This window comes from Chlamydotis macqueenii, chromosome 5 (genome assembly GCF_036417535.1).
Source record: "Chlamydotis macqueenii isolate bChlMac1 chromosome 5, bChlMac1.mat, whole genome shotgun sequence".
In the NCBI taxonomy this organism is placed as follows: Eukaryota; Metazoa; Chordata; class Aves; order Otidiformes; family Otididae; genus Chlamydotis; species Chlamydotis macqueenii.
Window position 1 is genome coordinate 55227175 of NC_141560.1, and position 15900 is coordinate 55243074.

General features: G+C 40.8%; 1 protein-coding gene across 1 annotated transcript in view; it reads right to left on the reverse strand.

The window, feature by feature from the left end:
• The window catches only part of OTOG (otogelin), a 113742-nt gene that overhangs the window by 91730 nt on the left and 6112 nt on the right, over nucleotides 1-15900 (reverse strand). The window contains exons 5-11 of the mRNA XM_086748576.1: nucleotides 6260-6352; nucleotides 5889-6043; nucleotides 5378-5496; nucleotides 4787-4992; nucleotides 3090-3220; nucleotides 2166-2272; nucleotides 1185-1294 (exon numbers count right to left, since the gene is read on the reverse strand). Of these exons, the coding sequence (XP_086604702.1) occupies nucleotides 1185-1294; nucleotides 2166-2272; nucleotides 3090-3220; nucleotides 4787-4992; nucleotides 5378-5496; nucleotides 5889-6043; nucleotides 6260-6352 (921 nt within the window). The remainder of the gene's footprint in view (nucleotides 1-1184; nucleotides 1295-2165; nucleotides 2273-3089; nucleotides 3221-4786; nucleotides 4993-5377; nucleotides 5497-5888; nucleotides 6044-6259; nucleotides 6353-15900) is intronic.

The following is a 15900-nucleotide window of genomic DNA, read 5'->3' on the forward strand; positions in this document are numbered from 1 at the left end:
TAAGTAGATTGCACACATCTCTTCCAGGTATTTACTTTTGGGGAAGTCAACTGAGTATCTGTTGTCTAGAACAATGAAACAATGGCTTTCACAACACACACAGAACATACATATATTCATATTCTGTCCATTAGAAGTGCATTGAGAAGGAATAATCTTAAATTACACCACAGGAGATTCACAGAAACTTTCTCACAGCAGAGCTATTTAGATAATCAGACCAGTATAGGAAGTGATAGAAAATCCATTAACAAACATTTATGGAAACAGGGGAAATCTTCTGTCATGAAAGACAAAGTAGTTTCGGTCCTGTGTTCCAGACAGGGACAAATTAGATTATCTCTTTCAAACCTACTTTCTGTGACTTCTAAGATGAAGACTTATGCAAGTGTAACTCAAATTTATTTTTAACACTCATGACACACAGTTTATATATCAGAAAGCCATGAAGACTTGACAATATTTGGAAGAGCAGCTCTATGAAAAATCAAATGGTTAATCATCTTGTCCTGGTTCTGGCTAGGATAGAGTTAATTTTCACCTGAGCTGGGAGAGGCACTGGAGCTAGTGGCATCTGTGGCTGGTCGACACAGCTGGGATAGTCTACCCAAACTGGCCAAAGGGCCAATCCATCCCATGGGACATCGTGCTCAGTGTATAGAGTGGGGACTGTGCTGAGGGGCAGGTTTTACTACTCAGGAGGGAGCTGGGCATCAGGATCCACCCTGACCTATTGTACTGTAAATTATGTGCTTAAGTATATTTTCTGTTATTGCTTTTGTTTTTCACCTCTGTTTTCTTTAACTGTTTCTATTTCAACCCATGAGTTTTGCCTTCTTTTCTCTCCCCTGTTCCTTCAGGGGGTGGCGAGACTGAGTGAAAGGCTACATAACTTGGTCCCAAGCAAAAGTACAATACATCTTAAAGAATCTCCGATGCTTTAGTAAGAAGGTTCTTAAAACACATTATAATACGCTTAGTGCTTTAAACACAGTCAGTACAAATGACACATAAAAAAAAGAAACCCCATTTCTTTTATGTAGCCTTGAAGTGAGTCCATAGTTACGCTTACATTGAGAAATACACAAGTTCAAAATAAGAGGAAGGATAAAGAAGTATGAAGAGCACTCTTTTCAAAATACAAGTACTAGGCAGTATTTCCAAGTACGAAAGTATCTGCATACCACACTGCTGAAAGTGCACTCGCCATCCATGAAGTGGCTTTCCTGCCTGGGCACATGCTCTGGCATATTCAGTTAATGCTCGACACCAAGTTGCATTATCAACTGCTGACCTTACAGAAATAAAAATTGACATATTATTTTCTACCTACTTTCAAACATGCAATCATAACCTCATGAACGCTCCTGCATTGCATACAACCACATTGTTTGAATCTAGTTTAAAAATGTTCTAAAGTACTGTGTGGTTTGGCTAGGCTAAAAGTCTTAAATGGATAAGACATTCTGCTACACTTGAAGACAGGTCATCAATATATTTTTGGACCTTGTGCCAATTTCTTTAATAAATCCATGAGAGTCAGAGATACAGCAGTATAAACAGACTCCAATAAAGGTCTTGATTTTTACAAAAGGAATAACATCCTTCAGAAAACTCACAAGAAGAACATGTGAGACCTCCACCATTGAGTCACCATGGTATAAGAAATTGAAATTATCTTCTCCTGTCCTGCCTGTTAATTTAACTAGGCAAAACCGCTTGGATAAGGAGCGTAGCAGGTTGTGAAACGATAGCATACATTCAAATAGTAATCAAACTCCTCTTTTCCTTGGATTAACATATGGCTTGCAGATGCCAAACTGACCTATTCACTATTACTTTTCATTAAGTTTAGAAATACTAATGATGCTGCACGCTCAGAATCAAAACAGATGCCTTATTCAAGTGAAGGTACGCTAACAAATTATGAAAGTATCTGGGCCTGATTTTGGTCATCCTTATACCAAAGAAAATAAGAACAACTCCACAGAAATTTCTGGCAGTAAAACTAGAACAAATGAGAAAAGCAAGATAATGAAAGAACGTTAGATAAAAACTGATATGCATAAAAAGACAGACATTAATTCTGTTAACATTTACAATTTATTCTCATGACAGGACGTTTTTTATAATAGCTTTGGAATTATCCAAGAACATTCACTTACATACAAAGATCATTGGTGCAGCTTGCCATAAAAGGAAGAGGACTCACATATTCATGACATTGTTCAAATGGGGGATGTAACAGGATATTACACAGAGTGTATGCCCCCTGAAATGAATGAGATCACTGTTGTGAAGAAACGGTTTTCAAAAGTAAACCTAGGCAGAATAGAACACTATGGAAAAACAGAGCAGAAATCTCAGTCTGTGACTAGGAATCACCTTCCTCTCGTCAAACAGAAGCAGTGGATAGCAACATATTGCTCTCCATGCCAGAGTAGTCATAATACTGAATCTTTTATCCAAGGTCATACCAATGATAGTAAAACATATCCCTTCCCCAAGAAAAGCATAGACCACGCTGCAGCTAAAACCAGATGACCTGAAATAGTCTTCATTTTAGTTAAATTACACCATAAAAGGCAACAGAAATAAAACATGCCTGGCATGAGTTTTAGTTTCAAAGCACTTCATTTCAGGGTTATATCTTGAAAGTATTACTTAAAAGGAAAAACTACTTCAATTTGATGGACAAAATCATTCACTTTTAAACACCGGCAAATTAACTGTGCTGTCATTCTGTTTTTGCCTACCTGCTTCTTTCTGTCCTTCCTAAGGGAAGCAACGGGAACTAGCTCTAGAACACACCCCTACTTTACAACTTTTCACTCATTTAACCCCAGATTCAAACACTTCTATTGCTATGCAGACAATATAACATTTGAAAAGATCAAAAATTAAATTATAAACTCATACAGAAGAAAAGTTGGGGGAAAAGGAAGGGACAAGGAAAGCTCTGCTGCAGCAACCATTTTGAGGTTGAGATGAACTGAGAACATTTCCAGTTTCCTTCAAAGCATTAAATCAATTTATCCCTCTAATCAGAATCACAACTACTGTAACAATCCTTTTGTGTTGATCCAAACCTGTAGAGATTCATGGCTTTGTGTCAGGCAGGGTGGTTCACTGAGCAGAGATTTATCCCAACTGGGTGTTCCTTGTGGAGGATTTTCCTGCCAACTCTCTACGAATTCTGTTACATCATCTGTCAGTTTTCCTAAACAAGACACACACACACACAGAGTCATACAGTGACTTGGAAGAACAACATTTCTATAGCATTTCCCAGAGAAATATCTCAATAATCAAAACATCACATTAAGCAGAGTGTGCCAAACCCTTCCTAAAACTAAATGAATCAGCAGCTACTCTGAAGACAATCTGGTCCTTTTAAGAAACAAAAATACTTTTGAGAGAGCCTATAGTAGCAAGGCTTTAGAATGGCAGAAAGAAGTTTACTCATGCAATTTGGCAAGGAAGGGCTTTAGGGAGCTAGACTGTGCCTGCCGCAGCCCTTAAATGGAAGAATGCAAAGAAAAGCTGTAATAAATTGTATATGCACAGGTCTATGCTGTTACTTTATATGAAACTCCCAACAGAGAGTCTAAAACCCAAGAAAGATGAGGCATTCCTGGGTCACTGCAAGGGTATAAAATGATTGTATACATTAATCAAGTTCACATATGTAGAAGTGTCCACACTAGCTTTAAACTACCTAACAAAGGTATTATCCATCATAGACAAATGGTGACACTGATTACTACTTGGAGTATCCACAAATGCATATCTTGCCCTATCTTTATTACTACTGCTCCCCAAGCTAACTGGATAAAGCTAGCACGCAGTGTATTGACTTGTGCTACAATCACAGCTTTATGTGACTGAGGTAACCTCAGAGAGGTCAAAGGGTAGAGGAAGGTCTCTGAAGGCAATGAGAATAAGGAGCTCTTGATCTTGGTACTACCTTAAGCTTTTTGATTCAGTGTGTAATTCAATGGGGGTAAGAGCTGATATTAGTACAGGGCTGATGCTTTCTAAAATAGAGTGGCACACTTAACAGAGGAAACCTACTACACATCGTACTCCGAGCTTTGAGGTAGTACTCTACAGAACCACTCTAATTTTAAAGAGGAGGAGCAAAGAGTTAAACAGCCCAAAGCAACGATTTCCAGAAGTTTTATCACCTAACTTGAGATACTTTTCAAGGGGCCTGATTTTTCCCCCTGGTTCTTATTTTACAGAGGTCTTCACTCAGTATTTATTGAAAGCCAAGACTCTTGGAAGTATCTGAAGTTGGTATCCAATGATCACTGGGCACTTCTGAAAGTGTTAGCATAAATGAAGTGCCAAATCAAACAAGATTTGGCAGTCTTCATCAGTTTGATTTACTAATTAAAATTATCAATTTATTTCCAATAGCAGTATCTCAGGCTTCCACAGGCTTCTATATAAAATTGCTAAAAGGGCAGAGAACATTTAGAAGTAGATTTTACCTTTGAAGTCCTAGGAAACTGAAGTACAAATACCATTGTAGGTAATGGAGTGAGACACCTTTTTGTCATGCTTTTTCAAGATCTTCGTCCCCAGAGGCCCATTTGTACTGAAATTGGCCCTCTTCACTAACAATATCATCTACCAGAAGTATTTTCATATTGTATTTTCCATTTCAACAGTTGTCCATCTTACATTCAATTCACATTACAACTAAAAACTAAGCAAAGCAACATTTAGTTCACCTGTAAAAAACTGTATTAACACAAGCAGAAGTATTTTAAATACTCACCATAACTAGTTTCAAGATCATCCTGCAGGACAGCATTATTGTTTCCACACAATCCATGTGTTTTGCCCAGGTATTCTGGTGCCATTTTGATATACACTGCAGACGTACCATCCCAAGCCAGAGTAAATGCATACTGGTGCCTGACTAGGAAGTATCCAGATAGCTTCTGAATGTGTAAGTTTCCAATAATATAAGGTAACTGTACTCTGAGAAATCAGACAGAATCAAAAATAACTTTACATGAGAAAGCATTACTATTAAAAATAAATTACTTGCTGATTTAATGACTTCTTCATACATCTGAAAACTCCTGATATTTACATCCACTAAATTCCACTAAAAAAAAGATGAAGTTGCATATGAGAGCAAAAATGAAAGGATCAATGTCAATGGTAATGCTTCTTAACACTATGTACCAATCATTTAGATATCACCTTCCTCAGACCATGGGGAGTAATTATTATAGCCATGGTCTGGATAGTTTTATTTTTTTAAGCTACTAACAAATAACTGACCTAGTTTACATATCTGTTATCAAGTCAGTATAATGAGATTATTTCCATGCTTCATCAGAAGCATGAATGCAATTACCCAAGTCCTTTACAGGTGACTTCACTGCTCAGCTTTATCTGTTCATCTCCAGAAAAGAACAAACTAATGGACCTTTTGCAGGAATAAGGAGAAGAATGGCATTCAGGATCATTATTCACCTGCCAAATAAAATTACTTGAGTCAAAGCCAAGATTTTAATTAAACTCTTTGTAACCCACATTACACAACTAATAATCCCAATCCCACCCTCAGTGCGCAAACAAGTAGTCTGGTCCCACTCTTACTCAAAAACCTGAGGACAATTATCACTTTTTTTAGAGCAGCCTTTTCACAGCGGCAGCAGGTTTTGAAAGTACACACATCAGTTTCCTTCCAGCTAAACATATTTTGTGCCGTAGGAACTGGTAGCCCACATCACATTAGAATTACATCTAGGTTACGTTCTAGAACCCCATACTATAATGACAAGTTATTTTTAATTTCTAAATATTAATACATTATTAGCAAGGTCAACAACAGCTAAAGCGAACGTAGAAGTGAAGTACTCTACCTGTACGGAAAAACTCTGTTCATCTAATTCAGTATGTCTCACAAGCACGTATGTGGATTTCCCAGAAAAGTAATAATAGAGTCCATCGAAAGTTTCAAAATTATATTGACCCCAGGTTCTGCATATATGATCTCTTTCAGCACCTGTATTATACACTAACAAAAGGAGAGTCACTTGAGAAGTATCACTGGTTTTTCGAGTCGATCTGTAGTTGAGATGTACATATGTGGTATGCTATGAAATATCACCACAGAAAAGAGAGGGAAAAATATAGGGCATGGAGGAACCTTAAGGCAGAGGCCAGTCCTTCTTGTAGCTGTGGGAATCCAAGTATAATCCCAGAAACTTAGTTAATTTTTCTCTTTACACACCTGTCTGGCATCTTGGTCCAGTTGCATTAAATCGACTGCAGTTGCATAGCTCTCTGTAGACACATTCACCTCCATTAAAACATGTAAACGAATCTGAGTGGAAAAAACAAGGTATGTTAAAAATAAATTACAATAATATTCAGTCTTAAGACCCTGTTCTGCCATGGAATGTAACTTCGTGCACGATAGGTGATGGTGGTTTAGCATTTAAATGTCCAGGAGAATCCCACAGGCCTCCAAACACAGGAAACATACCGCAAAAGCTTCACCTCAAGAAACACAAGCAGATGAAGCAAATCTATTGCATATTTAGAGAAGTCAAATCAAAACAGCTGTGATATCTGTTAGTCTGACATATTTTTAGTCCCCTAAGGAATGAACAGAGTGTCCCGGTTTCAGCAGGGATGCAGTTAATTTTCCTCTCAGTAGCCAGTGTGTTTTGTATTTCATAGAATCATAGAATTGTTTGGGTTGAAAAGGACCTTTAAAGGTCATCTAGTCCAAGCCCCTGCAAGGAGCAGGGACATCTTCAACCAGATCAGCTGCTCAAAGCCTTGAATGTTTCCAGGGATGGGGCATCCACCACCTCTCTGGGCAACCTGTTCCAGGGTTCCACCACCTTCATTGTAAAACAATTTTTCCTTCTATCCAGTCTGAATCTGCTTCCTTCTATATTAAAACCACTACGCCGCATCCTATCACAACAGGTGCTGCTGAAGAGTTTCTCCCCATCATTCCTATAAGCCCCCTTTAAGTACTGGAAGACCGCTATCAGGTCTCCCTGGAGCTGCCTCTTCTCCAGGCTGAACAGCCCCAACTCTCTCAGCCTGTCCTCATAGGAGAGGTGCTCCAGCCCTCTGGTCATCTTCATGGCCCTCCTCTGAACTTGCTCCAGCAGGTCCACATTCTTCTTATGTTGGGGGCTCCAGAGCTGGACACAGTACTCCAGGTGGGGTCTCATGAGAGTAGAGTAGAGGGGAAGAATCACCTCCCTCAATCTGCTGGCCACGCTCCTCTTGATGCAGCCCAGGATGCGGCTGGCTTTCTGGGCTGCAACCACACATTGCCGGCTCACATTGAGCTTCTCATCCACTAGCACACCCAAGTCCTTCTTCTCAGGGGTGCTCACAATCCATTCTTTGCCCAACCTGTATTTGTGCCTGGGATTGCCCTGATCCATGTGCAGGACCTTGCACTTGGCCTGGTTGAAATTCATTAGGTTTGCTCAGGCCCACCCCTCCAGCCTGTCAAGGTGCCTCTGGATGGCATCCCTTCCATCCAGCGTGTCGACTGCACCACACAGCTTGGTGTCATTGGTGAACTTGCTGAGGGTGCACTCTATTCCACTGTCCATGTCACCGACAAAGATGTTAAACAGGGCCGGGCCCAATACCGAACCCTGAGGAGCACCCCTCGTCACCAGTCTCCACATGGACATCGGGCCGTTGACCACCACTCTCCGAGTGCAGCCATCCAGCCAATTCCTTATCCACTGAGCAGTCTGTCCATCAAACCTATGTCTATCCGGTTTAGAGACAAGGATGTTGTGTAGGACAGTGTCAAATGCCTCGGACAAGTTCAGGCACATGACATCAGTTGCTTGTCCCTGGTCCACCGATGCTGTCACCCCATCATAGACGGCCATCAAATTAGTCAGGCATGATTTGCACCCTTAGTGAAGCCATGTTGGCTGTCACCAATCACCTCCTTGTTTCCAATGTGCCTTAGCATGGTTTCCAGGAGAATCTGCTCCATGACCTTGCCAGGCACAGAGGGGAGACTGCAGTTCCCCGGGTCTTCCTTATTTCTGTTTTTAAAAATGGGACTTATGTTTCCCCTTTTCCAGTCAGAGGGAACCTCACCAGACTGCCACAACTTCTCAAATATGATGGACAACGGCGTGGCCACTTCATCCACTGGTTCCCTCAGGACCCGTGGACACATCTCATCAGGTCTCACGGACTTGTGCACCTTCAGGTTCCTCAGATGGTCCCGAACCTGCTCCTCTGCAGTTCTTCATTCTCCCAGTCCCTGATTTTGCTTTCTGCAACTTCAGCGATGTGGCTAGAGCCATGGCAGGTGAAGACTGAGGCAAAAAAGTCATTGAGTACCTCAACCTTCTCCATGTCCCACGTAATCAGGTCTCCCATTTCCTTCCCTGGTCTTCCAAAATAACCCCCTATATACCTGGGCCAAAGAGCACAGCATTGAGTGGGTATATCGCATCCCTTATCACACATCAGCTTCTGGGAAAATTGAAAGGTACAATGGACTGCTGACAACTACACAATGGGTGTGGAACATTCAAACATTGGGATACATATTTAGCAAAAGCCACCTGGTTAGTCAACACTCGGGGATCCACCAATTGAGCTGGCCTTGCCCAATTAGAACTTTTACATATTGTAGAAGGGGATAAAGTCCCTGTGGTGCATGTAAGGAATATGTTGGGAAAGACAATCTGGGTTATTCCTCCCCTAGGCAAAGGCAAACCCATCCGTGGGACTGCTTGTGCTCAAGGACCTGGATGTCCTTGGTGGGTGATGCAGGAAGATGGGGAAGTCCAATGTGTACCTAAAGGAGATTTGATTTTAGGTGAAAATAGCCAAAAATTTGAACTGTATGTCTTCCTTTCTATAGTTATTATATGTCATATCAAAGGTATTGCAGCAAGAATCACCCAGATCAGTGACAAACAAACTTCAGTGAAACCAAGTGAGATGCAGCAGTGATGGAACCAGAACTGGCGCCCAATAACTTCCTCGAGATCAACATCTTCAACTTACAGACCATGAACATGATACACTAGCCATGCCAGATGTACCAGCTGCAAGCTCCAGATGTAGTATGCAACAACCTCACACCACATAGCATGTCTCCTGCCCTGAAGGACTGTTATGACAGACGGAGCCCAAAGTCATGGACTAAATGAACTCAATAGACTTTGGAGGGATGGCCCATAGATTGAGGGAATTATATCTGTGTGTATGTGTATATATAAGCATGATGTAGACAGTATGGAATAAGTGGTGGATACTGTCCTGATTTCAGCAGGGATGGAGTTCATTTTCCTCTCAGTAGCCAGTATGTTTTAGATTTCGTATATGAAGAATGTTGATGAACACACTGGTGATACAAGTTGTTGTTAATGAGACCAAGGACACTGTCCAACTTTCCAAGTCTTGCTAATGTGTGGATGCAGGAAGCTGGAAGGGACACAGCCAGAACAGTTGACCCAAACTAGCCAAAGAGAATATTCCATGCCACAAACATCATGCTCAGTATACAAGTAGAAGTTGCCTGACATGAGGGAATTGTGCTCAGTTTCGTTTCCATGATTGCTGCTCGGGATGGGCTGTATCAGTCATTGGGACATTGGGTGGTGAGAAATCATGCATTGTTCATTTTGTATATTTTAGTATCCTTATATTCTGTTATTGTTGTTGTTTTCCTTTACTCTTCTAGTAAACTGTCTTCCTCTCAAACCTCAAGGTTTTCCTTTCTTCCCAATTCTCTTCCCCATCCCACTAGGGAGGGAGAGGGTGAGCAAGTGGCTGTGTGGTGACTAGGGCTAAACCACTACACAGAGGAAGCGAACAAGTATTATACAGAAAAAAAAAAAAAAAAAAGAAGAGCATAGTGTCTATATCCTTATACAAAAGACTGCTACAAATAACTTTGTATAGATAAAGCTCTACCACGATGAGAGCATACTGGCCTAGAAACACAAATGTTGAGAACCCACCTGTAAACCTTCCAGCTGCCCGCCCTCCTTCTGTCTTAAAACTTTTAAATATACCAACCACAAACACTTTCCATAAAGACACAGACCACTGCTCTTTTTTCTAATTTTATTAGTGACGAACTTTTAAGAAAGGAAAAACTTAATGCTTAAGTACAGTGAGCCTACTGTAGAGAAAGCTCCCTAACTTGCAATGACAGGTTTGGGTTTAGGGGAGGGAGAACTGTTTGGGTTTTGGGGGTTGTTTGTTTTGGGTTTTTTGGTGGGTTTTTTAACTTTTTTTTTCCACTAGGAAGATCCCCATCAAAGTCTGACAAAACAAGTTTCCACAGTCTAACGAAAGATGTGCACAATCAGAAACAAACTTAGATTTTCTGATTAAATGTTTTCCTAACAATTGTGAAATACTCATTTATTTTGCTAATATTTGCTCTTTTAAACTTTAAGTCTCTTTATGAAAGTGTTTGAATTTTAATAATTGAGTATTACGCAATCATAGTCATTTTTGCATTTGGAGAACAGAAACTGAGACTGTATTTGTTGCAGACAGGTTGCTCAGAACAAACTATTTCAGGAAGAGACAAACTGAAGACTCAGCTTTCTTTTCTTTACCTTCATAAACACATCATTCTTGAAAAATAATCTTATATATGAATTTTTAAGTGCTGTCCTGAAAACAAGAATTCACAGAAAAAAAGATTTCTTCTCCTATTTTAGTAAAACCCTCACTTATGCAATCTCTAGTAATCAGTAGTATACACAGAAGTCCTAACATACCTAGATTACACCTTCAGGCTTTTGAGAAAGCTTTCATAAAGAGGGTTTGAAGCTTTGCTGATGCAGGCAAAAGAAAGCAGGCTGCACTTCTGACAATCCAAATAAGCTCTACAATTGATTTAGTCTTGACAGAATTAGACTTCAGAGGAAAGCCTTCTAGGATACAGACCTGCAAGGAAACAAATGCTTTCTAACAAGTCAAGAGTTGATCAATGACATCCTACTGTCATTAAATAGATGCTGAATTCTTGATTCCAGCAACAGATTAATAATTCTACTTCAAACATTTGTCGTGGTTTTGTTAGTGAGGGGGGGCCTAAGGTGGTAGCTTCTGTAGGAAACTGCTAGAAGTCGCTCCCCTTTGTTCAGTGGACTCGGCCGGGCCTAGGGCGGACCTGCTGCTGGCCAAGGCCGAGCCAATTGGTAGCAGAATGTTCTGTGATAACGCCTCTGCGATAACGTATTTAAGAAGGGGAAAACAGAAAAAAAGGAGAGAAGAGAAGATGTGAAGAAACTGAGCGGTGGCAGAGGTGCAGAGGGGGAGGCGCAGGCCTCATGGGCCTTGCAGGCCTCACCCTCTGGCCTCTCGCCAGGCAGCCGACTGGGCCCGACTCGGTCTAGCCTGGCTGCAAGAAGTGGAGAGGAGATGAGATATAAGATGTAAAAAAGATCCTGAGAGACATCTACCAGCCTGTTGTGAGGAACGGCTGCAGACGCCAAGGTTAGTGAAGAAGGAGGGGGAGGAGTAATGCGGCTCCTGGCCAAGATTCCCCTGCAGCCTGTGGTGACGACCATGGTGGAGCAGGTTGTCCCCCTGCAGCCCATGGAGGTCCACGGAGGAGCAGAGATCCACTTGGAGCCCGTGAAGGACCCCGTACCGGGGGAGGTGGATGCCTGAAGGAGGCTGTGGCCCGTGGAGGGCCCGCTGGGACAGCTGTCCTAGAGGGACTGCACCCGTGGAAGAGATGACCCACGCCGGAGCAGTTCCACGAAGAACTGTGGCGTAGGGGTGGGACCCCACAACGGAGCAGGGGAGGAATGCGAGGAGTTCTTCCCCCAACCACGAAGCAGCGGCGTGAAACAACGTATGATGAACTGACCACAACCCCCATTCCCTCTTCCCCCCTGTGCCGCTCGGGAGGGGAAGGTAGTAGAGATAATGTTAAGCTTGGGAAGAGGGAGGGGTGGGGGGAGGTTATCTTGTTCTCTGTCTCATTATCCTGCTGTTTGTAGTAATAAATGAATAGTTTTCCTCAAGTCAAGTCTGTTTTGCCCGTGATGGTAACTTTAAGGATTTCTCCCTGTCCTTATCTCAAACCTCGAGCCGTTTTTCCTCATATCGTCTCTCCCTATTCTCTCGGAGGGTGGGGGGAATGAGAGAGAGACTGCGTAGTCTGGTCCGATCGGGGCTGAACTACGACACATTGTTTTCTCCCTACCTAATTTTTCCCCACTCTTCTAGGAGCTCATTTTATTGGTGTTTTACCAATACTAATTTCCTACCAACATCTTTTATAGCACATACTTAGTTTGTTTTGCCAGCAGAGAACATCAACAGAAGCACCATTACAGAAGCCAGTGAGCCACACACTCTTACTAAGAGCTTGAAATATACTGAAATAATCCAAAAGCAAGCTGCTCATGGAGGGTATCCTGTGAGCATATTACAGCCGAAAGTAACTAAACCTCTGACAAAAATCAGAAACAGCATTTTTAACAAGTGCTACAAACTCTCTGCAGCTTCCTTTTAAGCCCCTAGATTAGCTTCAGCAAGACTTCCCAATGCCTCTTGAAAACCTCACCTGGTTTGCAAGGATATCTACCACACACAATTTGTTTTCAGATGTACACACCAAGTAATTTAATGCATCCAATATTTAATTCACATGCAAACTCTTGTCAGAACTCATGGATTGAATGCTTTTGAGACTTTGCCTTTTGTGAGGCTACCTCAAACATCATCACCAGCTGCTTTACCAAAGTGCGGTCAGTGTAGAAGTTTAATGAGGAAAAAGGTCATATTTAAGTTCCTTCTGCTTTGTGAGATCCTAGAAACTTAGAAGAAAGATGTACTGTGCTCACAGCTGACTATAATGGCAGAATAAAGAACACTTCAAGAAACACAATGTACCATAATTAAATTAAAAAAAAGAAAAAAAAAGAAAAAGAGCTTACCTGTTCATCTACTTTAGGCCATGTGATTTTACAAACTATTATCTTCAGCTACAACTTTACAGAATCCTTGCTTACTGGGTTCTGCCAAAATTTATCAGTACAGTTTACCAGTGTTTATATGGCCATTTTGATTTGCAAAAACATTATAAATGCTAATTAATTATATGAAGACTTTTTAAAAATATATGAAAGATTAATTTTGATTCCTTCATTTTCAACACACATCACACCTCCCTCCTCCAAAAAAAAAAGAAAAGAAAGAAAAAGATGCTATGCTGAGGAGAACAAGGCAGGTAGACAAAGTAAAAGAGAATGCTCCTTTGCCTAACTCACCCAGATATCTAGCTCCTTTCCCTGCCTGGCCAGCACGAGTTCAATTTAAAAATCAATGCAAGCACCATGTAGAAAGATCCCTACTTATTCTGTCTGAGCAATCTCATTTACATACTCACAGTGACCAACCTTGTCACTAATGCAAAAGCCTCATTCCTCTTGTCAAGAGAGGCAGACATAGATCTCTTTCATCTTGAGTGTTGCAAGACTTGTGTAATCAGAGCTCAGGTCTCTGTTCTTTCCTTCTCTAAGATCATGCTCTATTGCCTGTCCAGTTACAATAACATGCAATTAGACCACAAGTCATGTTCCTCTTAGCTGTACAGGAAGTCCCTTTTGATGTTTTGGGTTGACCGATTCCCCTCTAAACATGGCTCAGGTAACCTGCTTTGAGCCACGTTTATCCAGATTCTGCATACAGTCAGCTGACCTGAGGACTCTTGCTGTCACTGGAAAGGATCTCCCTTGCTCCCTTTTAGAGAGAAAGGGAGTTAGACAAATCCAAATTGGAAGTCAAATGACTCGATGATGAGCATTTTCCTCTTCACGAAGTTCTCTTCTGTCTGTGCATGTATGGTTCAAAGAAAATATGATAAAGGCAGCTCTTGTATTTGCTTATATCTCTTCTTACATCGCTGTAGTATCTTTCCTTAACATTGCACAGAAGAGCTCTGTGTGCAAAGACTAGTTATCCTTAACCAGGTAATGAGAGGAATACAGTGTTCATTCAGATCACATTTAGTGATCTTACTACTGCCAACAACGTGGCCTCCTCTAACCATCCAATTCTGCTCAAGTAACACAAATACTTCCTTAGGTATCCACAATAATATCTAGCTCCTTTCCCAATAAACATCCAATAACAGAAGGTTCACTCTGATCTTTGTAATTAAAGGTCAAGCTCCTTACAAAAGCTAACCTCTATGATATCACAAGCTTAGGTCTGTCCTAGGGACATGAGAAACATTGTAACACCTGCAGAAAGGGAACAAAAAAAAGAAGACCCAGCAAGGGTTAAAACTAGGAAAGGTTATAGAAGAACACTGTCCTTCATCTACCTGAAAGTGACCTCTATTAAAAGTCCTTAGCTCCTCTTTTTCCTTTGACATTATGCCAGTTGAGTGCATTGGGTTGGAATCTGAAATTGAAAACTGGTGAGACTTTTCCAGCAGAAAGTAGCAGGCCTGAGTAACGTGATTCAACTTGCATAAGTAATAATGTGATTTCTAACCAGTGACGCTATTACAACCTGCATGTCACTGATAATATGACCATTGTTGCTATGAAGCAACTTGTCTCAAATTCCTTCTTTATTGAACAGGGTGAGGACATGGGATCATCTTATAACACAGATCTGAATTCTTCTCTGCTCCTCTCATTGTTTAAATACTCTAACCATCTGGTAACTACTGAATAGGCTACAACCACACTCAATATGTGGATAGGGTTGTTTTAGTCCCTTGGGCAGCTGGACCTCTCTTTAGTTCATCTTCCTTTTAACTCTTCAGTGTCAGGCAGTGAGAGCCTTCAGGCCAGAGCTGGCACCCTATAAGAAGTAACAGAACTTCAGGTCCATTATTTATCACAGTCTTCAAACAAGTAAGACTGTACTCTAGCCTGTTTGCATTTCATTGCAAGTGTTTCGGGAGACAGGTGTCCAAGCTTCACAGAGGTGACTACTGCTGTTGCTCTCTAAAAAGAGCTGCTTTAATAGCATTATATAGAGCTAACAAGAGGAAGTCTCAAAATCCATTTTGAAATACTGTACAATCCCACTCAACTCTGGTTGGCCTTCTAGATGTTCTTCATCTGGGCTCCAGGCCCAAGTTCTGCCAATTTCATATGCTAACTGTTCTAAGGCATCTTGTATCTTCATCAAAATAAGCATTTATTTTGAAGTATTATTGCAGATATTTTGTGGGTTCGTATCTATTGTGCCCACTTAGATTATTATGCTTTCTTACATTACTACTTCTCTAATGAGTACTTAAGATATCTTGAACTTACTTCAGTTGCAAATCTACTATATGTCCAGGTTTACTGACCCATTACCTGTTATTCTGATCTTTTAACATGTTTATTAGGAATAAAATAAGTATCGCTGAAAGTAATTTATAAAATGTGAAGCCCTTTGGCATGAAGTGAGATACAGTCACTAAAAAACAGCTCTTGAAGCACAAAGAGGTAACTGCAAAGAAAGCATGTATCTGTATCCCATACAAAAGTTAAGATATTAAACCAAAGAGACATCTAAACTAGTTCCTTCACAAAAGTAAAAGCAAGTCAACACTTTCAAGAACATGTCTGACTACTCAAATTACCATGCACATCAAGCTTGAAATACTTTATTTTCATTTTAAACATCAGGTCAATCCAGTGGCTGCAACTGAATTTTGACCTCACTGTAGTGAGGTTATCATCAATACACTATTAATTCTTGAAGATTTGCGACCAATGTGGATCTTCCCATGGGTATTTTTCTCTAAAACATTAAGCAATTCTTAGTATTGGAATTCTGTATTCTGTTACTGTTTTTCAAGATATGGTATGAAAAATTTGTTTAATGCAAAACACTGAAGATGGGTTTCTCTTCAGATATTCATTATTAGATTCA